General features: G+C 53.9%; 1 protein-coding gene across 1 annotated transcript; it reads left to right on the top strand.

The window, feature by feature from the left end:
• Positions 1-8,812: 8,812 nt before the first annotated feature.
• Positions 8,813-20,634, top strand: IP6K3 (inositol hexakisphosphate kinase 3). The gene is made up of 5 exons (XM_034991426.1): positions 8,813-9,011; positions 15,231-15,435; positions 16,613-16,788; positions 17,894-18,069; positions 20,018-20,634. Exons 1-5 carry the CDS (start codon positions 8,813-8,815, stop codon positions 20,483-20,485), a joined length of 1,224 nt encoding a protein of 407 aa, XP_034847317.1. The 3' UTR covers positions 20,486-20,634.
• Positions 20,635-26,478: the final 5,844 nt, after the last annotated feature.

The raw sequence follows: 26,478 nt of genomic DNA, 5'->3' as shown, positions 1-26,478 counted from the left end.
GGGATCTAAAACCCCCCATGCCAGGTTCCTTCTCCAGAGATTCAGATCCCGTGGAGCAGGGCCCAGGCTGCCACAGGTTTTAAAAGCTACCAGTTTATATCTGAACTTTTTTTACTATGAAAAACTTGAAGCCTACAGGAAAAAGTAGAGGGAATGATATCATGAACTCTTGCATATCCTCCCCCAGGGATTTACACGGTTGTCTGACCTTCGCCATACTTGCTTCACTGAGTGCTCTAAGGCTAAACTTTGAAGTAAGTTTTGGACATCACAGCATTCCCCCCAAAGTACCTCAGGAGGTTCTTACATAACCCCAATGCCATTATCCCACTAACAAAACTAACAACTCCCGAAGAATGGCCACATGGAGTTCATATTCAAATTTCCCCAAAGGCCCGCTAGATGTTCCTTATTGCTTTGTTTAGACCAGGATCCAGTCAAGGTATATGGGTCAGTATGTCTTTTAAGTCCCTTCAATCTGAAAGTGTCTCTTCCAGCCGCCTCTCCCCACCTTCACCCCAACCCACCACCACACTGACTTGCTGAATTAAAGGCCCATTTGTCCCACAGGAGAGGGAGACTAGGGCTGAATCAGACAGCTCTCAGTACAGAAAGAGAAACTGAGGCCCGGAGAGAAAGGGACAGGGAATCTGGGGCAGAACCAGGTCTCCCAGTCCCCTCCTGTGCTGTGCTCCCCCAGAGCCAGCTCCTTACCAGGGATCTGAGAAGCTCCTCCACTGCAAAAGGCCTGTGGCCCCTGAGACCCTCCCGGTGTGCTCTATCCCAGGGCATCTTGGGGGTGGCAGGCCAGGCTGAGCCATCCTGGGGCTCCCCCTACGTTCATCTGCTCTGAGCAGGGCACCTGAATAAATCCTTTTCATATGGTTGGTATCTTGTTCACCAGCAGCCACAGGGAACAGCAATCGGCAATCAACTTTATGAGCACTGGGTTGTTCCGGGAAGTGAGATGAAAGGCCGGGAGGAGTCCAGGATGCAGGGGCTCACCGAGAGCCACTACTCTTCCTCATCCAGCAGGGCTGGGACTGTGGGGTCCCGCTGCCCCCCGCGGTGGGGGGAGCGGGTGAGTCAGGTTGCTGAAGACCACGTTCCCCTCAGCTCGGATGTGCCCTCCAGCTCATACGCCCTGTCCCCTCTTCGGCAAACCCTGTCCCTGGCTTTGGGGTCCCTCATCCTCTATATGGAGCCAGGCACCGCACTCCTCAGAACATGCGTCACCATGGGCAGGAAGCTCCCCCCAGCCAGGCACCCCTTAGAAAAAGTAGGGCGTGGTGAGAGGAGAAGGGAATGTGGAGGGACATCGACCTTGATGGAAACTTCTGAGCTCTTGAAAAGAGCTGGGAAAGGTAGGGGCCCCCAACCGCCGTTCTGGGCTCTCTGAGGGCAGGCGTGGCAAAGCCAGGTCAGGGATGTGTTCCCTGGTGGGAGCCAGGGCTGGCTGGCTGTGGGGTTTGGGCCAGGGACTCCGGCTTGGGGCGGCTCTCGCATGGTTGCTGCTGCCCCCTGCTGGGCAAAGGCCCGCTCGCCTTCTCCCTGAACAGGCCGGCTCATGGGAGTTGGTCTGAAGGACTACGACCACACGCTCACACACACGCACTCACACACTCATCTGCACGCTCACACGTTTGCTCCACCCATGACTGCATTTTGACCTTAAAAGGTCGTTTCTTCCTGCAGCCACAAAGTTGCCATGCTAACCACTGCCAAACCCTTCTGTCTCTGGCTCAAAGGCCTCTTACGTAAGGCAGGTGACTGCTGATCACAATACTGAGAAAAAGGTGGGGAGGTGTGGGGAAGGGTGTCAGGGTTGGGAAACGTGCACATCTGGGTGGTTAGCGGTATCCAAGATCCTGGACGCAGCTTCAAGGGAGTGAGGTCCTGAGGGAGTTGGGGGGTGCTGCTGGAGCCATTACTAGCCCTATGCCCAAGGCACCCGAGGACCCGTGGTGCTGTCATGAGGTCAAGATATGGTAGGAGTCAGGGAGGGAGAAGCCTCCAGCCTCTGCCTCCCCCCAGAGCAGCCCTTCCAGTGGCACTGGGATCTGCAGTCATCTTTGCCCCATGCGTCTCCCGCCCCGACAGCAAGCTCAGAACATTGCTTCTTCTGCTAAGGACATTTGTCAGTGGCTGAAGGGCTTCTAAACTAATGATCACTGTATTAAAATCGCATTTGGTCCTCAAACTGGAGGAACATTGGGAGATTTTAAATGTTAAGAGAAAAGGAGAGAGGAAAAAAATCTCTCAAAGGATAAAATCAGCCCCAAAATAGTTTGTGTGACGGAGGAATATGAAGCATTGCTCCGTGGTTCTGGGTCTCAAGCCTTCCCTGGGGAACAGACGCTCTGCAAAGCCACATATTTCAGCCATGGCTGAGGAGGTGAGGGTGAAGTCCCGCAGTGTTCGGTATTGAGCCCACAGGGCGGGGGGGTGGGGGGTGGGGGGAGGGCACGCAGACGGAGGGTGCACGATCCTGTGGCCCTTGAGTCATTTTTAGAATGGATTTTAAAACATGGCTTTTTTCCCCCCCAAAAATAATCCTGTGCTTTCCCAGCCTGGATGGCCCAGATGATGCACAACCCTCTGCCACATGAGAAACTCCAAAATCCTCCTGCCCATTACGACCTAAGCAGTTTTAAATGGTTTTCGGGTCCTCTCCTCTCTAATAGATTACAAAATGCTCCCTCGGGCATCGCAAAGACATCGAATGGTACTTGTACCAAACCTCTGGCTCCAGCAGGCCTGCAAAATGTACGGTAGAGCTTCAGAGGCGAGCGGGCAGGCCATAAACCACGTTGCTTTTGCATCTGCAGCCGACACATCCTATACTGCGGTCTTCCTTTGATCTTAATTATCTCCGCCCCAGAACGCTTCCCAGCCCCCCACCCCATCAGATTTACTGGGATGCGATCCTGAAGGCTTCCACAACCTCACCCTCTCAGGCAACCCCCTCCTCCCTGGCCTGAGCAGGAGCCAGACAGGCACCCCAGGTCTGTGTGGCCGGGCCCCCTCTAGGCCAGCGAGGGAAGCAGGTCAGGCTTACCGCCACTCACAGCCCTCCCTCTGGTGTCCTGGCCGGTGCTGGCCACTTCCCTATTGCTCCCTTTGCCCCCCGCCCCACCACCAAGACAGGCCCTCCTCAGCCTCCCCCAGACCCAGGCCCAGCTGGTATCTCTCCCCCCTCAGACTCCATCTGGGACCCGTGACACTGCACCCGCCTTAGGAGACAGCAGTACCTCTCCTAAACTTTTCGACTAGGACCCAATTTCAACATAATTTGTTCCCTATGAGTCCCCGCTGCGATACTCATTATACTTTTAGTATCTGCTGATTGAGAAAATAAATGATGATAAAAACTACTAGGAACTCAATAATGCCTTTAAATGAATTTGTATTTTAGTAATCACAGAAGTGTTCATATACGCCTGAGAGGTTGTCATGCTCCGAGGTATTACTGTTCTGGTCTGAAGATGACGCTGTGGTGGTGTGGCTTCGGGAAGGTCTACATGGGCCTGAAGGTGGGAGCCCTTCACCCTTGGCCCTGCAAATCCACACTGCTGAGTGCCCCTTTGGACCCTGTCCACCAGCACCACGCTGCTCAGCTGGGTGCGAGCTCCTGGAAGGTTCCCGTTTCTGATGCAGGCCATGGAGGCACACACAGTGGAGAGGGCCTCAGACAGGAACCTGGCCCTGAGGCCTTTAGAGTAGACAGGCTCGCTGTGGCTGAACACCAGCTAGAGTGTTCACCAGCTCCCAACTGTGTGAACAGTCTTCAACATCTCAGACCCTCGGTTTTTCCATCTGAGCGTGATTCGCTTCAGAAACGGAGATAGTGATTGTACAGCCAGTGATCCACAGGAGATTCATAGGAGTGGTTCCTGTTACATAGAATATATTTGTGCATGAAGTATTTGAGTGCCTGGTTCCAGGGAAGTCCCTTTCAACTTCCGGGCTCCGTGCTGGGGATCTGGCTGTGAGCTGGCGCATTGGTGAAGATGCACAAGGCCATGCTACATAACAAACCACCCCCAAATCGCAGGGGCCTCCTAGAGCAGAGATGTATTTCTCTGTCGGGCCACATATCCAACATGTACAGTTGCTCAGGGAGTGGCTGTGCTTCCAAGATGGGCCTGGGAGAGAGGACATGGGCAATGGCTTGCCCTTAAAGCTCCCACCGGAAGTGACACAGGTCACTCCCATCCACATTATGTTGGCAGAAGCAAATCATGTGGCTTCACTTACCTTCAAAGGGCAAGGAAAGTGCAATCATACCACATTCCCACAGGAAAAACCAGACTATGTGCGAACAGCGCCGACAATGACCAGTCAGCCAGCTTGTTTCCAGATATAAGGAGCTGACAGGCTTTCGCAAGACACAGTTCATGACTAATTTAGTCTAAGTTTGAGCTGGTACAAGTCTGATTTGTGGTCTCACCTGCCATCCCTAAAATGGGAGCGGCAAGCTTGAACAGGGGCGTATCTTCTGTAATTTCTAATGAACTCGGGTTCAGCATGTGGGTAGAGATTATATAAACACAGACTCTCGGGAAATAAAATGTGCCAACTGCTAGTGACGAGCCACGAGGCCCCCATCCACCTCAGCCTGGTGGCGGCCTCGGTCCCTGTGTCTGGCATCACTGGTATTGTCATCTGTCTCCACTCTGGAAGCCAAATACAACTGCAGGCCCTGCTGTCCATGACCCTCCTTTCAGACCAGTGGCAGGCTGGCTGTCACTCGGGCCCCATGGGGCCTCATTTAACAACCAGCTGCATAGTAGGGCCCTTCAGAGATTTCTTGAATCTCCTGGAGTGAGCCCAGAGTTATTTCATTCAGGATACAACCCAGTGACAGGATAGGAGGACATGGGGATGGGGTCATTTGTCCACGACTCCTGAGGAAGGGGGCTTCCAGCCGAGCTCTTCGGGCTGGGGGCATCTCACCCTCTTCCCTCCCTCCCCCCCTTCTTCTCCCTCCCCATGGAACACTAGGGCAGGATGCTGGGTGAGGGGCCAGCTGTGGGGCCACAGAGGGAAGTGTGGGCTGGAGAGAGGACATTTGTCTCCCTTTGATGCACTAAAGGGAGCCCAGTGTACTTAGCAAGTGTGTCAGAGGGGGCGTAAGGTCCTGTCTCAGGCAGGCGCCTCACCTGCCTTCCCAGCACCGGAGCTGAGTCAGTCCTGAGAATAACCCACACAGTGATAAGCCTTGAGTGGTGGAGACGTTTGGGAAGAGGACTGCACAAAGGAATACTGTGCATTCTGTCATCTGAGCATCGTGACAAGGCTATAGCAGTGGGTGGGAAACCAAGACTCAGACGAACATTACGAGTTCATCCCAGGGGCCTCAGCAAGCTAGTGGGAATGCCTGGAACAGATCTGGGCTCCTGACTTCCTGCCCAGTGCTCTGAGGAAACAGGGCGTTGACCAAAGGCCAAGGCCCACACCAATGACAGATGTACCTGTGTGTGGCAAAAGGAAGGTCTGGGTTGAGAAAGATCCGTCAGTTTGAATTATTTATTTGGGACCTCTGAGGGAGGACTGGGAAGAATGGAGGTCTTCCCTAGCTCATTCCCACAGAGCAGGAGGCTGTACACAGTGAGAGAGAGACAACCTCAAGCTTCCTTGGGCATGGAAGGTCAGCTTGAGTGCCAAGGGGAAGCCACAGAGTGCCTCCCTGAGCGGAAGCAGAGCCCACCTGCCTAGCTCAGGGGCTAATGCCCCTGCCCTCCATCCTCCCTCTTGCCCCTTCCCGCCAACCTGTGTCAGAACCACAGACCATACAAGTCAGGAGCAGGACCCTCAGAGAGCACCTCTTCTATACCCTAAGGTGACCCTTGAGAGGAAGAGCCTCAGCTTCCCCACCTGTTGAGTCTAGATTTTTTTTAAAACTTTTTTTTTTAAAGTAAGCTCTATGTCTAACATGGGACTCAAGCTCACGACCCCAAGATCAAGAGTCCCATGCTCTACTGACTGAGCCAGCCAGGCGCCCCAAATGTAGATTTTTCTAGAAGTATAGGCTGACTACCCAGCAGACACCCCATCACTACCAACCCACCCTAAGTTTGCACTGTTGTGCCTTGGAGGCCCAGGATCTTCCTGGCTCGCTCTGTGCTGAGGTTCAGCCGGGGGCTCCTGAGAATATCGGGGAATGACAGTGCCTCTTGGGTCTTGCTGACATCCCCAGCCAGAAAGTCCCAAGAAGGTCAATACCAAGCCCTGGCTCTAGGTTGGCCTGCCCCGACACCTCATGATGGTGTCTGCAGAGGTGCGCGCCCCCCGCCCCCACACACACACTGGGACATGCACTCACTTCACCAGGTTGGAGGAGGGCAGGCCAGGGGTAGTCAGGAAGGGAGAGACCAGGCCTGGAGCACAAGAAAACCTGGGTCCTGTCCCAGCACAGCCAGTGACTTACAGGTGACTTTGGCCAAGTCCCAGCCCCCTTGGGGCTCAATTTTCTGACCTTCAAAGTGTGTACACAGCAGCCCGCAGCCTCCCTGCTGCCTGGCGGGGAAGGGCGCGACGGGGCGAAGGTGTCTGCTTCCTCCTTACTGGCGGGTGCACACAGGCAAGTTGCTTAACCTCTCATTTTCCCCATCTGTGAAACAGGCTGATAACACTACCTCGTCAGGTAGTTGTGAAGCTTGCGCGGGTTGATCTACAACACATCTGGAACACTGCCTGCCTGGCCCTCAACAAGCTCTCTGGCTTTACTACCACTTACTTTATCTCCTCCTAATGCCACCACTGCGAGGCGACGCCGATGTCCTCAGAGCCCCTCTTAGAGTGTGGGGAAGAAGAGTGGTGGGCTGCCCCTCGTGCCAGCACGAGGGCTCGCCTGGGATGCCCCCTGGATGCGTCCGCACGGCTGGGCTGGCTCAGCAAGGCCACGCCTGATTGGTTGGTGCTGGGCCACCTTGGTTTTTCTCTTCTTCCTTCCTTCTTGCCTTCACCAAACTGGCAAGTAGGACTGGGTTTGCCAAGCAGTTGTGCTATCTTGTCCCGTATCAACTTATCCCTGAGCCGATTTCGGGTCTGCCCCTGCATCTAGATGCCTCCTACCAACTTCTCAGCTCGTGGAACAGGCTCCAAGTGGGGCTCCCGCTGTGCAGTCTGAGAGCAGGCCGGAGGTAAGGCCTAGGCTGTTGCGTCAGCACAGCCCCTTGCCATTAGGCCTCAGGTTCCCCCCTGCCCCTGCCGCCTGGCCCGGCAACCCTAACCTCCCCGTTCGTGCTCCAGCCACACAGGCAGCTCTCAGAAGCCTCGTCCTGCACCTGGCAAAGCAAATGCACATACCAGGCAAAACACCTCCCCCTTCCTAAAGGGGCACTCTGTGTTCAGAAAGACAGTAGACAACGTAAGAGACCCCTGGGGGGCTGGGGGGTGGGGGTGGGGATAAATGGGTTGGGCTGAGGCTTTCAGCACCACCTGGTGCCAGAGGTCCAGGTGGGTGGCGGAGGGTCTCTCTGAGCTGGGGTCGTGAACAAATGGACAGGCACTCCCTGCATGGAGCCAGCTGGCCATGCCCATGCCATGGTCTGGACTGAGGTCGTTTAGAGCATTAATCATGTCCAGTGCTGCCTAGCTTGCTGGCATCCTTGGCCAGGAGTCCAGCAGAGGAGAGGGTATTAATAACTCGGTGGTGATGGGCACCCCTGTGGGAATGTCCTCTTAGATGGGATAGGACGAATGTGGCCAGAAGAGCCTCCCCTCAGTGTCTCCTTGGGCACTCCCCTGAGACAAAGTCAGGATGTCTTGCGGGGCTGTATTTGCAGCCCGGAGTTTCAGCAAGCCTGCCCTCAGGGAGGAAAAGGGAGCGGCAGGTCGTAAAGAATGAGGCCCCCCTTTCCTCCTGCCTCGCCCCTGGCCCGCACCAGAGCCCGGTCTGGTCCCCACTTCCCTCATGTCCAAAGCAGCAGTGAGAAACACTGCCTTCTTTACAACCCAGAGCTGTTGGGAAGATATGACCACCCCGGCAATAACGCTAGAAGTAATTATGATAAATCACATTTATTGAGTACTTAGCTCTGGGCCCTTGGCTAACCTTTTCACGGGCTGTATCTCAATTTTGTCCTACGTGCATGAGGTAAGTATCCTTACTATTTCATTTTATAGATGCGGAAACTGAGGCCCAGAGAGGTTTGGTAACTTTTCAGAGTCACATGGCAATTATGTCGTGGAGCCATAATGCAGACTCATGTGCACAGCTGTGCTGTACCAAAGTGAAGCTTTCCTGTACCCCCTGAGCCCCTGCAAGAGGCCGAGTGCCCTGACAGCAGGGACTCTGCTCTCCTCTTGGGCCTGCGACAAATGTTCCCAGAGGCAGGCAGGAAACATGGTATGAGGAGTTAAGACACAGTCTCTGCGCTCTGGAAGCCTATGGTTGTATTATTTGATTTTTTTTAAAAATGTTTTAGTATTTAAATTCAAAAGCACAGGACAGTATTTAGAAAAGTCTACCTCTCATCCTGGCTCCCTGGAGCAACCACCATTTCTAGTTTCTTATAACAGATTATTCTAGAAGTGACTGATGCCTCTTTACGGTCTTGTTCAACTACCGGTGGGTCGTGGCTAGGAACTGCGGGTCCTTCCGCTCCTCCCAGCACCCCATCTCCCTCACACCATTTCCACCTTCCTCCTGTGCTTTCCAGGGGCCCCCTCCCAGGCCGACAGACAGAGGGACAGCTGTGCTCTGACGGTGATAGAGGCCAAGAAAGCAAGAGCTGAGGACCACTGACAGCCCCGCCTCCTGTCCGGAAGCTGCCACTTCTACCCCAGGCCTTCCCCCCGCGGACACATGGTCGTGCAGGACAGCACGGATGCTGGGGACGCCAGAGTGGGTGTGCGGCTAGAGCCCTTCCTGCACCAGGTCGGGGGGCACCTGAGCGTGATGAAGTACGACGAGCACACCGTGTGCAAGCCCCTCATCTTCCAGGAGCAGAGGTTCTACGAATCGCTGCCTCTGGCCATGAAGCGGTTCACTCCGCAGTACAAGGGTGAGTGTCCAGGCGGCAAGCCGTGGCTCTGTGCCCACCATACCAGGCCGGGCTCGTGTGCGCGTCCCCCGTCGCCTCCCCGGGCACCGTGCTGCGGGTGAGGGTTGACATGGAGACAAGCCCCTCTCCCACAGCCCGATTGGCCTTCGCTGTCCTAGTTTCTCTGAACTCTCGAGCCTCTGGGCCTGGAGTCTAATGCCATTTGACATCCCTACAAATTAGCTCAAGCCACTAGGCTTCAAGGAACTGAGAATGGAATAAAATGATACCCCGGCCCCACGCTGCCCTGCTAGGGTATCTGCTCCGTGTTTCAGGAGCGCCATGGCTGGGTCCTGTGACCAGGGCTGGGACAGACAGGGCAGGCCAAGGCCTCCTTCCCCTCCCTCCGGAGACCCAGGCGGGTGGCAGGAGCCTCAGGCCTGGGTCAGGGCGGGAAGGAGCTGGGACCTGACACGGTTAGGAAACCAGAATTCCTCATCCTCTTCTAGTGGCTAAACCAGGGCCACGGGCTGCCTTCCCGGTAGAGGTGGGGGAGTGGGGCACAGAGCATGTGTGTTCTGAGTCCAGGGTGGGTTCTGGGGAGTGAAGTCTGGGTGGGCAGGGCCACCATTTGGGGGCCTGCAGGCAGGGGCACTCTGGGCAGCAGGCCAGCATCCAGGGGGCAGGCTTTTTGTCCACACCCGCCTTCAGTAAATGCGGCTCACAGGGCTCAGGGCATGACTGCCAGCCGCCAGCCCTCAATGGGATGAGTGCCCAGAGAAAAGACCTCTTTTAAAGGTCTTTGAATGTTGTGAATACAAGCTTTTGCCCTCGAATAAGCATCTGTAGTAAAAGTTATTATAGCATCCAAATCAGTCAAAAACTCACTTGCATTTCAAAGATCAAATAAGTGGGAAGGATGGGGCCTAGCTCTATGGGTATTTCTCAGAGTGGGCTCTGGGATTGATCAAGGCTGGGGTAGGGGTTCACATGCAGATTCCCAGGCTCCCTTCCCAGAACCCCTGGGGTCAGGGCCCAGGAATCTGTATTCAGCATGTCCCAGCTTGAGACTCACCTGATAGGGGGCCAAGGCATTGAGCCCCAAGCACCACTTCAGTCCCGCCTTGCCAAGACCTTCCGAGAGTCTGAGATGAGACCCATGAGCATCACACGCTGCGAGAGAGGGCCAGGTGGCCGGTGTGCAGCCTGTGCAGGCCTCCCCTGGGGCCTCTGGGGCCGCAGGCCAGGGTTGCCCATCAGTTGTGGGTCGCTGCCCAGCTCGTCAGAGTGCCCACTGGAATGAATGTCTGTCCTTTCGCAACTGAACTCAACCTAGCAAAGGGGTGGCAGGGTCTTGTGTGGGGTGGCCTCCCGCCTGCAGCATCTCACGCTTGTTGGACACAGCTCTGGGGCTGAGACAGATTGCCAAGGCAGCCACAGGCAGAGCAGGAAAGTGAAAGAGGCTGCGTGGTCTCCAGGACCCCATCCTGGTGCCTTTCCTGTGTCCTATCTACACGTGCCCATTCCTCTGGGTGGGGGAGAATGGCACCCTTCTTGGGCACCCTCAGGCACCGGTCTACTGTCCAGACCCCTACTCTACCCTGCCCCGCAGGCCTGATCGGGCCCATCCCTGGTACCGCCTGCCTTAGGGCTCTGCTAACTTGATAGATTAACTTAAGCCAAGGCACCCCAGCTACACATACCAATGGCCACAGAGCATGTTCCAGGCTCTGCCTTGGGGCTTCACCCAGGAGACGGTGTTTCCACACAAGTCGGGAGGGGGCTGGGTCAGGGAACCACAGGACACCCCACAGGGGAGACCACACAGCCCTGCTGAGGGTGAGGGTGAGGTAGAGCCCACAGACTTGGGTGATACCCAAACATGAGGATTCCGTGGTGCAGAAATGTGGATTCACTCAACAGCCAGAAGGCGGTCTGTGGAGTGCCAAGGGCCAGGCACCACTTAAGGAAATGCACATCTAGGGAGACAGCAGAGAAAGGCCCAGAACCAGGACCCTCACACTCTCAGATCCCTGGAGCAGGTAGCTGAGGTCAGGTTTCAGACGGGAAATGGTCCCTCCAAGGGCTCCCAGGCTGCACAGGCTTCTTGCTTCACCAGATAAGAAAAGTGGTCTCAGCTAACCCTCAGCATTCACTCAGTGCCAAACACAACTGTAAATTGTTCCCCTGTATCAAGTCAATCCTCGTAACAACTTTCCGAGGCAGGCACTACTATTATCCCCATTTCACAGGTGAGGAGACCGAGGCCCAGAGTGGTGACATGACTTGCCTGAGGCCACACAGCCAGTGAGAGGCAGAGCCACGATTAAAGGTCCGAGGTCTGGCTCCCAAGTGTGGGCTCTTGGCCACCCAGGCCCACTCCACCAGCCACTGCTACCCACGAGATGGGCTCTTCGGATGCCGGTGCTCAGGGGGTCTGTGGCCCAATGAAGGAGGGGATGTGACTTGCCCAGAGTCACTCAACAAGTGACCTCAGGTCAGGCTGCCACAGCAGGGACTCCCTTTCTCTCCCCCTGGGAAGGGCCCCAGAGAGAGGGGCTATTTCTGTAGTGGCCACTGAGTGCCATGGAGCACACCCTCTCCCTTCTCACCGCCCTGCACTGTGATGGCATCAGGGAGCACTGGACAGGGACGTCACTCCTAAGGGTGGCCTCCCCATGCCGGGAGCTTGCCCGGACCTTTTGCTGGGCTCCTCGGGCATGGCAACATCTTGGGGCTGCGTCCCTCTGCCTCCCAGTGTACCTGTCAGCCCTGGGTGAGCAAGGACATACTCCTGAGTATGTGAATAAATGCTCTCATGAGCTTAAAAATAAATACATGACAGAATATTCTCGGAGACTGGGGAACTGCTTGGCCAAACCGAAATTGCTGAGATGCTCTGGGCATGGCAGTTGTGGCTGTAAGCACTCCTGTCTGCCCAGCTGGCCTGACTGCAGATTGAGGTGCCTGGGGAGGGCTGGGAGCAGGCAGACGAAGCTATCCCCTGCTCCTCCCCCTGCCCCAGGCAGAGTCGGCAGAGTGCTGGGAGCCCACATCCCTCCAGGCCTAGCCCCATGGACACACAAAGCAAGTTGGTCCCACGCTGGGACCAACACAATTGACTAAAAACTAATCCAAGTCCCAAGGGGTCTGGATTCCACTGACAGGCTGCTGCAGTAAAGAGCTGGCAACTGGAGACCGTTTGCAGGGCGGCTATCTGCTATGGGTCTCGGGCTTCAGAGCAAGGTCTGGGCTGCGCTGGAGAGGGATGTGGGAGAGAAGACGGATAGGTGGAGACACAGAGCCAGAGGCGTGCGGGAAGACAGAGCAGGGACACGAAGTTTGGGTAGCTCTGACAATATGAGAAATAGAAATGATTTTTGGATCTTACTGGTTTTGGGTTATTTTGCACCCCTGCTTGCCTCCATTTATTTAGACACTCAAATCTGATGAGATCAGACAAGAGTTGGAGCCCAGAGAAGCAGGGGAAGGTCACATTTCTTGTCCTTCCAGGGAGGCCTCGTGGGGCTGGGGCTCCCAGAGACAGTGGTTTCTGGCGAGCGTGTCACCACAGTCCCACAGCGGGAAAGGTCAGATGGTGAGCTGAACTTTACAAAAGACCCAAAAGGGCTTCGCCCTTGGCTGGCACACCGTCCTGGGCTCCCCAGCAGCCAGGAGGCTCCAAGCTCCCCAAGGACAAGCAAGGAGGCCAGCGCGCTCTCCTTTCCCCATGGCAGGGGGTGGGCTCTGGGGCCTGGTGCTGGCATCCAGGTGGGCCCTCCTCCCCAGAACAAGCACACCAGCCCTCCTGCCTGAGGAAATAGGAACGGAAAAGTAGACACCACATCCTTGGGCTTCTTGGCACTCTCGACCCTTTGTACTGATGACCCTCCCAAAACAGGTTTCTCTGTTCGCTCCCACGGAACACAATGGCCAAAGCAAATGTGATAAGGACAGATAGGAGCGTGCCTCATCCCCGCACAAGTAAACACAGCGTGACCACACCGGAGTCTCCCGATAAAGCCCTTGGCTCCGTGTTACAGCTTGTTCCTTCTTCCATAGCCACGTCTGCTGTGGCCTTTCTCAGAGCTCCACCCCTTACTATGTGACCTTGGGCACATCATTCCATCTCCTGAGTCTCGGTGACTACAGGCAAGGGCCTCGCAGGCCTGCCATCACTCCATGGTAACAGACGAAAGGCCCGGGAGCTGGCACACGGCAGTGACATGACCAACGCAGCTCTTTTCCTGACCTGCCATCAGCCCCCTGTTATCATGAGCAGAGCCCCTCTGGTGGGCATGCCCGGTTCAGGTAAACGACAAAACGCCAGGTTCAGGTACAGTATTAGCAGCAGTATCATTCATTCCCGGGACTCAGGGGCCTGAGATGAGCTGAAACAACACAGAATTTTTTTAAGGAGCTAGAAAGAACTGAATGTCACTCTCAGGCTGCGAAATTAGGGCACCGGGAATCTGAGATGACAGGACTAGCCCAGAGAGACCGCTGAGCTAGGCACAGATGGCCCTGAAGAGCAACTTGCTGAATTATAGAGCAGCCCTGAAAATGAGCGTCTGCACTGACCAGCCTGGGCAGGGACGCAAGCAGGGAAATCAGCTGCCTTGAGTGCTGGTTTAGCAGAAATTACCACTTATGCTGAGAAAGTGACCAAGTGGCCAGGGGAGGAAATAAATACCTGAGGGGACCTGATCACATGCAGCCCACCTTCTCTCAGTCAGAGTCCCGGCAGGAAATGAGCGGTATACTGAACGGGGTTTAAGTGAAGAGAGTTTTCAAAGGGACGGCTCATAGAAGCGCTCGCAGGATTAAGGGGACCGGGGGTGATGAGGCACTCAGGACCAGCACCCCTGAAAGGCTGTGACTACCCCTAGGCCTGAAGGGAATGGGGTCACGGACACAGGGAAAGGGAGGCCACAGAGGGACAGGACCATGCTGCAGCAGGGAGGGAACCAGTGGGATAAATACCTCGATCTTTCTCCTGCCTCACCCCATCTCCTGCCAATGTCCTCTGTTGGCCCAACCCCTGGGAAACCAGGGCCAAGGAAGCCACTGGTGCACCCCATAGGGTCAACCTGGCAGGCACAAAGCAGGGCGGAGACAGGTGGAGGGTGGCTTGGTGGGAAAAGGAGCCACCAGAACAGTCATGGCATCAGCTGCAGGAAGAACAGGGAACCAAGGACTCTAGAGAGCCAGTCCTCGCAAAGCCATTTGTGGGGCTATCTCCCGTGCCACCAGCAAGAGTAGAGCTCCATCTCCACCAGAACTCTAGCGCGGCCGGGCACCCACTTAGCTCAGACACTGAGCCCCATGGGGGGAGACCCAGACTGTGCCGCCAGAGCGAGAAATCCGAAACGGTGACCACAGAGCCGGTGACACGCGTGCCAGACCTAATTACCTGACCTGGCCCATGTCCAGGAGAAGCCAATTAGCACGTTTGTTCACTGGGGTTCCTCACACTCTCCACTCTCACAAGCAGCAACTAGAGCAGGCTGCCATGCCTTGATTACAAACACCGATGGTCAGGAGTGACTGTAGCTGGAGAAACCCCACAAGTCTCCTATCTTCTATCACAGAATCATGTTCCGTCAATAATATTCGTGTGCTGTGTGTCTAACTGAAGGAGATGGTGGGCATCCGTGTTAAAGCCAGAGATCAGGGTGTGGGGAGAGGTCTAAATGAAGGGGACACAGAGGCCGAGCCCCGGAAGGCTGTCTGAGGCGGGCTTCCTGGAAGAAGCTGGTCAGACAGAGAGAAAGGGAAGGGAGAGGAAGGATGATGGAGGCAGAGGGGAGGAATGGGATGGGCCCCAGCTTCCCTCACAGCCACCCTGAGGCAGGGGGCCCCCTTTGTGGAGGACCAGCTCTGATGACCCCAGGCTGGGCCGCACTGGAACAGCTCTGCTGTGACTGGGAATGTGCCACCGTGCACCGAGGAGCCAGAAGGTGGGAACAAAATGTACAGGGCTGGCTTTGTTCAAAGCATGAAAGGGCAGAGAGATGCAATGAAGCAGACCAGCCCAAGGCTATTTTCTGCAGGCTCCGTGGCCCTGGGCTCATTCTGGAACAGTCCTCATAGTTCTTCCTTGAGAGAGGAGTTAGGGAAGGGGGAGGGAGGAGGTTGATCAGTGCCATTAAACTACCATTCAAAAGGATGTCACCCCTTACAACGTGTCCACCAGGTAAATTCCGTCTGATCTCCCCCCCCACCCCGTGTGCTCTGCAGGCACCATCACGGTGCACCTCCAAAGAGACAGCCGAGGCCATCTCAGCCTGGTGGCCACCCCGCTGAAGGAGAACCGGGGGCCCTTCAAGGTCTCCACGGAGTCGGCGGCAGTGCCCATATGGCAGACTCTCCAGCAGACCACCGGCGGTACTGGTGGCGCCCACCCCCTCGCCCAGTGGCAGCTGGCTCACTCGCTCGAGGAGAGGTGAGGGCCACATGGCAGGATGACAGAAACCTAGCAGGGACCAGCTCCGCTCCCACCTGCGCCAAGGTCCACAGCTCCCCAAAAGGGCCGAGGAAGTGACAAATTCACAGGAAGCCTCCTTCTAGAAACACCAATGCAACCAAAGAAAGGAATGAATTTTCCTTCACGCAGTTTGTTAGAGGGAGGACTCCGATGCATTTACGTCAGAGGCTGCCACAAACGTAGAGTCCTATACAGAGCAGGCATTCGGTGCATATTTGTTTAATTACATACCGATTTCACTGAGACCATGCAATGTCTCCAGATGGGGGTGGGGGCAATGCAGAAACCCAGAAGAGGTGACACAAAGGAAAAGTGGTTAATGGCAGTCCGAAATCACCTTTCCTCAGCGGCCAGGAAGGGATGAGGAGAGAGGTCAACGCAGCCCCCCATGGGACCTTGGAGACCAGGCAGTTCGGGGCACCCGAGGTCCCAGAGAGATCTCCAGAACCTCTGATAATGTAGCTGACCTTTCTCAGATGAAAAGGACCCCTGGGGACTTATAAAACATTTATGGGAAACAAAAGGGAGCTAATACAATGAAAGTACCTCCCTTCCCCAAGGAGCACAACGGATCTAATTAAGCCTCTTGGCTCAGCGTCAGGAAGCGGGTACGCATTATCTCCATTTCACAGATGGGTAAGCCAAGATGCAGAGGACAGGAGAGAGGGCGGACCAAAGATCCAGGATTCCCAGCCCTGAGGGCCTTTGAGGTCTCAAGGAAATAACGACAAGGCATGCTCACAGCCTAAACTCCCAGCCTTCTGATTCCAGGCAGGGTCGCTTGTTCCCACACCACATCGCCTCAATAGTGCAAGCGGAACCCAGATCACTTACAAGTGAATTTAACGCCCCCCCCCCCCGGCCCCGCCCAGCCCTCTGAGGAGGCGACATGCTCTAATGCGTTCTTCTGGGGTTCGGAGAGACGCCCTGCCAGGGCTGCAGTGTGGCCCGATCTCATGCCCAGGGCCTGAATGGGGCAGAAGGGGCACTCCGAGACCCTGCAGGCAGCGTGGAGAGCAGCCAGGGACAGTCTGTGTCAGAGCCCAGCTCAGGAGAGCCCCGCCCCAGGGACGGGCACCTTCCCCGGCCCTCTGGCCAGGCTGCCCTGACTGTGGTGCGCCTCCCTCTCCCGCAGCCCCGCCACGTTGCTCCTGAGGTCTGACTTCCACCTCAATGCCCCGGTGTCCTCGCTGGTGGAAGATGCTAAAGGGAACCAGGCCGAGAGGAGGAGCTTCAACCCGTGGGGCCTGCAGTGCCACCAGGCCCACCTGACCCGCCTGTGCACTGAGTACCCGGAGAACCAGCGGCACCGTATCCCTGTCAGAGGGCGGGGGACCGGAGGGAGGTGACAGAGACAGACAGGGGTACAGGGGCAGAAGGGGGAGACACAGACACGGGGCCAGGGGAGGGGTGGGCGGGGAGAGACTGATAGGAGGGAGACGTCGAGGCACAGGCCCTCAAACCTAGGACCTAGAAGAAATCTGATCTCTCCAAAAGAAAAATAAAAGAATATGGGGGAAGTTGGACTGGGAATTAAGTTGAACACAGTGCCCGTGGCCAGGCCACTGGCTGTGTCGCTGCCACCTGGGCAGAGGGGCTGGGCTGGACTGGGGGTCTCTGTGGGCAGAGAGGAATGATGACGGCCATGCTGGGTGGGGATGGCAGGGGGCTCAGAGGGCTGGGTGGGTTCCCCACACCCCAGCCTCCCTTCTAGCCCTCCAAATTCTCCCCGCAGATGTCTTCCTATGGAGCTGATGGGGTGAGGGGGTGTGGTACCCCCTCAGGGAAGTGCCCGAGCAGGGGATTTTTAGGGGAGGTTCTCCCCCCTCATCCTCAGGCTGCCATGTTCTCAGTGAGTACATTTAGGCTTGAAATACCCCTTTGTCAGTGCTGGGCTCCTTCCTGCAAACGGGTGACTGGTTTCACAGTATTTACTAAGACACATCTGCAACCCTAATCCCTAAGAAGCTTTTGCAGTATAATTACTCCGCTGAAATTAATATTCCTGCAACTCATCTCCAAAGCTTACATCAACCCACTTCTCCCAAAAGGTATTGGCCCATTCAGTGACTCGAGGTTTTAGCCTTATGATTTTCTGCCATAAAATGTAAATTGGGCATGGCCTGCCAGGGATTTCATGCCTGCATTTTAATTCCAACCTCAGAGCAAAAAGGAAAAGGAAAAGAAGCTCACATAGACATAAACTCCCCCTAAATAAATGGACTTCTTAAAGCAGCCTGCAAAGCTAATACTTTGAATTCTCAAGAGGGACGATGGGCTTGTCTGTGAGGAGCTGGGAGAGAAGGAACGGTGCTCAGAGGAGGGGGTCCCAGGCAGCCGCCAAGGCGCGCTAGCTGCCTCCACAGGGGCCTCAGTCTTCATGTCCACAGAGCCTTCCTGAGCTTAGCGTGACCAGGGTTTCTGTTGCTGGAAAACGTCGTATCACAGTACAAGCACCCCTGTATCCTGGACCTGAAGATGGGGACCCGGCAGCACGGGGATGACGCGTCCGAAGAGAAGAAGGCCCGCCACGTGAGGAAGTGTGCGCAGAGCACCTCGGCCTGCCTGGGCGTGCGCATCTGTGGCATGCAGGTCAGTGGCAGAGGGCCTGCTGCAGGGCTGGGCATCCGGCGTGTGCACTGCGGGGCAGGGGTGTCTCCCAAGCGGACACCACTGCCCACAGAGCCAGCCACCCAGGAGGCAGCCGGGCACGGCCCTCCCACACAGGAAGGGCAGATCCCACTCTAGGACACGCTGGGATCTCTGTAAGAGCCCCTTTCAGGACAGTGGTGCCAAAAAGCTGCCATTTTTTTTTAAACTCGGTCTCAGGGTCTCCGGCTGCTGAAACTTCCCAGGGGCCACGTGGGGCCTGTCCACGTTGAGAGCAGACCTCTGGTGACAGTGTGTGAGGGGGGGCTGGGGAGAGAACTGAAAAAGAGCCTCTCTGTGCACTCCATGGCTTCTTCAGTCTCTTAAAGGATACAGCTGAATCCTCTCCTTCTCAGGTGCCATAAGGCACTCTGCTCTCTGAATTCTTATTAGCCGTTCCTTCTTCCTACGCCACGTCTTCTGCTGCTTCTTGCTACCTGTTCTGGTTAATGAAGTGGGAAGGTCGTAGCCTGCTAAGCTGAGGCAAAGGAATGGTTAATTTTTTTATTGCCCAGACTCTACCCCATTTTTGTAGCTCTGATGTGGCTCGTGGCAGGGGCTGCAGAACGGGAAGAAATAAACTTTCCCCACTTGTTCGCTCTTAGCGTCTATCTCCTCAAAGCAAAACCAGACACCGGTGTGACGGTACACGTTAAAGCTTTCCTTAATTGAAACTGCCACCCCTTGAAGCTGGGAGTGGAGTCTATAAATTTGTTGCACAGATGTCCCCTGGAAGGCTGGGAATGCAGTCCTCAAGAGAATGGAGTGTGATGGTTTAGGGTGTAAATGGAATCTCTCTCCGGACTTCCAATCTTCTGAAAATGATCTCATTTATTTAGACAGTGATGCCTGTCATGTATTTATGACGGCTAATTTAACAGCCCATCTCCAGCCCTCCAAAGCAAGTCTATCATAGCTTTCTGATTTTTTTCCCCACACTGGTTTTCCACAAACATACCACATAATCGGAAGGCAGGAGAGACCTGAGAAACTGTCTTGGCCGGGTATGGGCTGCCCTTCCCAGGTGTGCCAGACAGAAGTGAGCCAAGTCATGGCCACGCCAGCCACTGGCCTCCGTACAGCCTCTGCCTCTGCCTGTGCCATCTGAATGAAACGGGAGCGGCTGCCACTGTCCCCCCAGCAGCATCTCCTCCATCTGCTCCCTTCTGGTGGCCAAGACATGACAGGGGAGGGGGAGAGGAGCTGGTGCCAAGGAGGAGCCACCAGTCCCATAGAGCTGCTGCGAACCTGCCCGTTCCATCCCGGCTCCCCTCAGCTGCACTGGCTGCCTGAAAACCCCATCCCTACCTCATCCAGCCTGGCTTTTCATCTTTTTATCTTCAGTCAACCCTGCTTTACCCCAAGAGCCATGACTGTTTCCTTAGAATCTGCAGAGAAAAAAAAAAAAGAATCTGCAGAGAAAGGACTTTATAAACTTCGCTGGGGAAAATTGAATCTAGCTGGCTTTCCAAGGCCATTGGCTGTGATCTCAGATTCCTACTAAGGCGTTCTAGCTTGGGTTTGCTAATATTTGAATTGAAGAAGGCCAGGAGCCAGGGTTTAAATCATGATTTGGAGGATGACACTGGAAATTCACAAGAAAGTCGATCCAAAGCTTTTCCTTATGGGCGGAGGGTCACCTTTGTGGGGTGAAGGATATGTAGAGCTTGGATTCCTATTAAGGGCGTGCACAGAAAGCATTTTAAAATGTGAAAGTTCCTCTGGTGCTTGATGAAAGATCATCCTTCCATTCATTTCAGCCATTCTTGCCCTGCATCTCCTGGAAATCTGTTTATATGTCATGCTAGCTTGTAACACTGCAACCGTAGCAGTTGCAAGCTTTTTCTTGAGTTGGCAATTCTTCACGTCTTCTTTCTCTTTTTATTACCAGGTTTATCAAGTTGATAAGAAGCACTTTCTCTGCAAAGACAAGTACTATGGAAGAAAACTCTCTGTCGAGGGCTTCCGACAAGCCCTCCATCAGTTCCTGCATGACGGAACCCGCTTCCGGACAGAGCTCCTGGAGCCCATACAGCGCCGGCTCCAGGCCCTCCTCTCGGTCATTAGGAGCCAGAGTTCGTACCGGTTCTACTCCAGCTCTCTCCTCATCATCTATGATGGGCAGGAGCCACCAGAAAGGACCCCAGGGGGCTTGCATCCTCAGGAGGCTCCACAGACGGCCCACGGCAGCTCTTCCAGAGGTCTCACCAAAGTTGACATCCGGATGATCGACTTTGCTCATACAACATACAAAGGCTCCTGGAACGAGCACACCACTTATGATGGACCAGATCCAGGCTATATTTTTGGCCTAGAAAACCTCATCCAGATCCTGCAGGATATTCAAGAGGGAGAATGAGGCTTGTTGGGCCTATCCAGATTTTTCTGGAGTATAGCTCTCAAAAGGGACCTACTGGTAGCCAAGTTAGTCCAGACACTGTTAGATGTCTTTGTCATAATTATATCCACATTCAAAAGCCACACATGGCAGGGTATATTAATGGCGGCTACAGAAACCAGCTCTAGAGGTAAGTCCCGTACTCTGGCATCTGCTAATGCTGGTCTTCGGAGGCTGGACTGTATAGTGTGAAACGGCACCATTGTGGAGTACACTGGAGGGCTGCGGCATGAGGGAGAAGCCAGCATTACAGTGAGATTCTGGAGAATTTGCATTTAAAAATGCTTTTTTGTTGTCACGCTGAAGTCTTGGCAAGCTGTGAGGCAAAAAACTCTACTTGAAGAAGACTAGAAGAGTGAGTTCACGAGTGTATGGTTTTTCTGCTCGCATGGGCTGCCCACCCCAAGAGCAGACAGAGCTCATGAACGACTGTCTCTTATCTTCCTAAGAGGCATTTAGGTGGGGCAAGAAGAAGTGGGACAGATCTGCCCGTCTCACCAGCTTCCTACCCAGGGTCTGAATGGGCAAGGGCAATCCAGACACAGCCCTGGCAAATCAAGACCCCGGGTTGTCCATTTTGCCCGTGGAGGCAAGGGTCTCTCTTTCTAGACGTCCGAGTACCTATTGGAAGTGATGCCTCTGCCCGATTCTGGCCACAAAACGGCTCTAACCATGAACTGCAGCTTCTGGTAGGGGTGGACTGTGCAAAAGGATGAGCCACTGCTGTTAAATTACACTATCCACTTTCTATTTATTTATTTTGGGGGTGGGGTGAGGGAGTCGGGAGAGAGAAGCCTGGAGGGCTGAAGAAACCAGGCGCAATGTTTACAAGACTGGTGGACAAGTGTAAATATGGAACAAAGAGCAAACAGTTCTAATTAATTCCTTCTTCTGCAGTGTGGAAACCTATTACAATGCCCTTGAGTCGAGCATGAAGATACTTTACCCAATTAGGGAAATAAATTTGTTAATAAAATTGCTGAGGTCACCAGTGATTACTTTGTGCACCTTATTACCCTTTCTGTTTGTTTATTCTGATCATCACACTGTACGGCAGTTCCAATTTATGGGTGACAAGAGTGTACAGCAAGAACAGTTCACCGATTTCTTGCAATCCTTTGGGGATCCCGGGGGGGAAATGGTGGCTAATCAAATATTTGCATGTATCTACAAGGCAGGTTACCAGACCTCGTAAGTAGTCCTTTTATCTGAACTTTCTATAATGCAAAGTAAAATAATTTTATTCTCATGGTTAATTACCATCAACTGTCCAAAAATCCACACTTACAAAAGGAAAGAGCCCTGGATTAAAAAAAAGAAAAAAAAATTTTTTTTTGTTTAATTTTAGGATACATTATATGGATTTCAAAGCAAGTTAACTTCCCTAATTATGTTTGGCTGAGGTAACGATGTGATTAATTTGCATGTTCTGCACCCATGGTGGGAGAATTGAGTCAAAGTATGTTGGGTGGCAAAAAGGAAGTCAGCCGAAAACTAAATATTTGCTAATGACAAAATGGAGCCCTAACTACTGCTTTTTCTAGGCCACTTCCTTGCTTAAAAATCTGGTTCTACCAAGTCTGAAGCTCCCTGCCTTAGCTTCCAATTCCTGGCCCCATTCTCAGCCCTGGGTGCTGTGAGACCTGCCTGAGGACTGGGGTGGGGGTGGGGGGTCAGCTAGAATATAAGTCTTTTAGGGCTGGCCACCCATGTCGCTAACTGTGCTGCAATCACTCTCCTGGCCCCTGTCTATGTGACCCATCTTCCCTCAGCCCCTCCCTTATCCAACAATGCCCTGCACAGGAGGCCTTCTTTCTGCTCTGCCAAACCCTTGAGGCCCAAACGAACTCCCCACATGCCCCTGAAGATGTCACCAACAAAAGTGCATTTTGTTGCAAGGGGCAAAGCTGGCTACTGGTTTCAGACTGTGGGCTCAGAGGAGTCACCACCGTCTGGAAATTTGCACAAGGCTTTGCTGACCCAGCTGAATGAGTCCACCCAAGCATTGCAAACCTAGGCAGAGGGAGAAGAACAGAGAGGTATGGGAAGAAAAGAAGATGGCAGCATGTATGTATTTGATCTCCAATGGGAGTTTACTTTAAAATGGCAAAAGAGGTGAGGGGGCCCTGAATATCCGGTACCCAGCAAGTATACACTGAACTAAGCAGCTCTTCCCTGCCGATCTTTTTGCTAAGTACTGGGGAAGATCCATCTCCTGGGAGCTTAGATTCTAGTTGAGGAGGCAAGAATCCCGCACAGGAACTGACGACAAACTGCACAAAGACAATACCCAGTGACACAGAGGATTCATCTGTGTGGTGCAGAGGATCAATCCTACAAGTTGAAGAGGTTGGTCCACAGCCAAAAGAGAAACACACATCATGTGACAGCTGACACACATCACAGAAACTGCTAGAGGAGGTGAGACTTCACTTAGGCCCTGAACAATGACAAGAATGGGGAAGGGGCTGGCTGAGCAGAGGGAAGGAAAAGCCCAGCATGCTCATGAGTCTATGGACAGACAACCCATCCAGAATGGGGATTTGGTGGTTGGGAGTGGTAAAGTGAAGAGGAGAGAAATGGAGTGAGCCCAGATGGTGGAGACATTTGAAAATCTGGCCAAGGAGCTTATTCATTTGTGATTACATTAGTCTGTCCTTCTTTCCCTCCATTCACCCAACCAACGAATATTTTCCGAGTGCCTGGTACAGACGGCACAGTGCTAGGACCTATGCAAGAAACAAGAAGTATGAGGATCATGTCATTGTCCTTAAGAACCTTATGACTTAATGAGAAGGTGAAGACCCTCAGGTGAAAATATAAGGGGTGCTTCAACAAGGCATGGGGGCCATTTGTGCAGCCATGCAGAGCGCTGCCCAGGAGAAGAGAGGCAGTGAGGGCTCAACTCCACGTGGGGTGATCACGGAGGTGGTCTCTTAGCTGTGCCTTGAAAGGGAGGCAAGTCCGAGAGGTGATCAAGAAGGCAGGTACTATGGACAAGCACAGCAACAGGAATCAGGCATTTTGCTCAGGGAACAGCGGGGTGGGGGCTGGCCACGGGGGTTGATGTGAAGAGGCACCAGGAGAGATTAAGATGAAAATGGAGAAAACCCAGCACTTTCGGACTGTCAGGGGCCTCCGAACCTTCCGCCTCTCCGACTTCCTCTTATCTGGAAGCCTGGAAGGGCCTCCCCTCCCTCAGACTGGGGAGCTCTCTTCCGAACTGAGAAACGCACAGGTGTTAGTCAGGGTGGGCTAACTTATAACAAACAATCCCCAAGCAACAGTAGCTGAACATTCCAATCAGGTTTGGTCAGCAGAGAGCCGCCGCTCTGCACAGTCACCCAGGGACCGTCCAACTTGTGACTCCACCACCTTCAAGCAACCATGAGGCCTAAAAGTTACACAGCATTGAGGAGGCACACCCACATTCCAGAGACAAGAACCAGCCATGGGCCCTGCCCAGATGCCAGCAGGCTGAGACGTCGTTTAACTGTGTGCCTGGAAAAGGAAATGGGTTTGATGAGACCCTAGCCAGTCTCTATTATAACCTCCAAAATCCTCATGTCAAACTGATACCTGATTTAAGGAGGGAGGAGAGACATAAAGAGCGAGTAGGGGCGTGGGGGGCAGCAGGGGCCTGCCGGTGCCAGAGCTGCGGGCTCTGATGCAGATTCTTCCCCCCCCGGCCGTGTCCTCAGACAGGGAGTGTGAGCCCAGGGTGCTGGCAGACTGGCTTCCTGTCTCCCCGCCTCAGCGGCCCCATCTGCCCCCCGGGAACTCTCACTTGGTCCTCAAGACAGGTGCTGTAGAAGAGCAACCCGCTCCCGAACTCCCCAGCAGGGAGGCCAAGGACAGCCGGGGACAGTCACCCAACCCTGCCTCCTCCCTCTAGTGTTCCCAGTGCAATTGAAGAGGAAGCTGAAGAGCAGAAAGTTATTACAGCTTTTCCATGACGCAATGTCATCAGGAAGCCCTGGGCCTCTGGGCAGCATCCTGGCAGGTCCCATCACTCTTCCCAGCTGCACAGAGCCTTGTAGCCCATTCTGGAAAGGGCAGGAAGCAGTCTCATAAAATAAATGGCAAGGCAGGACCACTCATCAGCAGCTCTTCAAAATGATCTAAACTTCTGACTTTTGATTTAAATCTGCATCCACTGTGGCCAAAAACATAAAACAGAAGATGAGGGAAAGAACTAAAATGAAGGTGTGGGTGCCAAGAACTAGAGGGGAGGGAGGGAGGGAAAAGCATCTCTGGGACCATACCAAGTTGAGCACCAGCCAGGCAGGTTGACTTGCAGCCAGGTTGGGTCCTTTTCGTTATGCATCGCTCAGAACTTTCTCCCTTCTGTTACTAGGCTGCCCTGAAATGGGACAGGAGCTTCGAGAGCTAATCCAAGTACCAAATCCAGAAATCTACCTGCTCCTGATTTTGCCCTTCACCTTTCTCCCTCAGACCTCTAGAGAGGAGTATCTCACAGAGGCAGGTGTTCAACGGGGGTTGGGGGGGGCGGGGGAATGGATAGGTGAGGAAACCCGGGTCCAAACTCTGATGTGGTCTGTTCTCCTCAGATTCATTTAGTGAGAGATGACTCTCTGTCAAGGCCTGCTATCGGATAGTGACTAGCGTTTTGCAGGGATCCAGAGTGGCAGGGCCACTCCTGAAATGGGGGTCAGGGAAGGCCTCTTTGAGGTGACATCAACTAGAGTGAAGGGAGGGAGGCAGGGCCCAGGGCAGACGACAGAGGTCTCCCCAGAGTGGAGGGGCTTTGGGTACATTGGGCTGCACTTTAGGACCTCATTAGCCTACCCTAGCACACCTTAAACACCTATGAGTCTTGAAAAGCAGCTCACCTCCAGAGAAAGGCAGCAATCTACTACCAGCCTGCCCCTTCCAGTTCACCTTTACACAGGGCACGAACTGACTAACTTCTCCCTTGCAAGTCCAGACCCACTTTTTATGGTAACATATCTGGGTATGGCAGCCAATCATTTCCTCCGGTTAAATAAGTTGAAAGAAGAAAAATCAGGCAATCGTGCCCCACAATACAGCTAAGTATTTAATTCATTTTTAATGTTTACATTATTAACACCAGCATTACAAAATGGTATTTTTACTTTCAAGCGATTTAAATGTACAATTCGGTATCTCAATTACTGGGATCATTATAACTTGAAAAACTGAAGCAGCGCTCCCTCCCTCCTCTCCTCCCCCTCTGGTGCCTGTTTCTATAAAGAGCTACCAGGACTCCATGGAGCCCAAATACCCATTCCAAATGGATCAGGAGGTACAGCCCTGGTGGGGGCTTGCAAGGAGCCTGGGGAGCTTGCATTTAATGTGGAATGAGTGACAGTCAGCAGGTGGGTGTTAAAATGGTCATCAACTCCCTGAGGACTGGCACTGCCAAGTCACATTCCAGATGGTACCTATTAATGTGTCCAGAATGGCGCTGGATGACTGACAAGCCAACGGGCCCAGACTCTGGCTCTGACAACCCACAGGCATGAGAAGGTGGGGGGCAGAGGTAACACAAGACTGGAGAGGACCCTAGACCCCCTTGGGAAACTATAATGCATCCTGAAAGAACCATCCATGCAGCTCCTGATAACACCGAAGGGGCATCCTGATGGGGGGTGGAGGGGGGAGAGCGTGGGCTCTGGAGTCAGTCAGCTGGGGTTCGAGTCCAGGTTCTGCCACTTACCAGCTAGCGACCTTGGCAAGTCCTCATCCTCTCTGTACCTGAGTCTCCACCTCTGTAAAATGGAGATAATAGCAGTACTTATCTCTGAGAGCCATTAGGAGCACTAAATGAGTCACTACTGTATAAGGCATTTAGACCAGTGCCTGACACAGAGCAAATAGTCAGTTAGGTGTTACTTTATCATTAGAATTCCCATTTTAAGATGAAGAACTGAAGCTCAGAGAGATTAAATAACCCACTCAAGGTAGGCTGC

This window comes from Mirounga leonina, unplaced genomic scaffold, assembly GCF_011800145.1.
Source record: "Mirounga leonina isolate KUSES-001 unplaced genomic scaffold, KU_Mleo_1.0 Mir_53, whole genome shotgun sequence".
NCBI lineage: Eukaryota > Metazoa > Chordata > Mammalia > Carnivora > Phocidae > Mirounga > Mirounga leonina.
Note: the sequence above shows the minus strand (reverse complement) of the source record. Positions and strands in the feature narration are given on the sequence as shown.

Bases quoted from the DNA above. Each gene is read 5' to 3' on its own strand.
- IP6K3 (XM_034991426.1), top strand. From the start codon at position 8,813: ATGGTCGTGCAGGACAGCACGGATGCTGGGGACGCCAGAGTGGGTGTG. The intron at 15,436-16,612 runs GTGAGGGCCACA...CCTCTCCCGCAG, and splicing joins GCTCACTCGCTCGAGGAGAG to CCCCGCCACGTTGCTCCTGA. The intron at 16,789-17,893 runs GTATCCCTGTCA...TAGCGTGACCAG, and splicing joins CCCGGAGAACCAGCGGCACC to GGTTTCTGTTGCTGGAAAAC.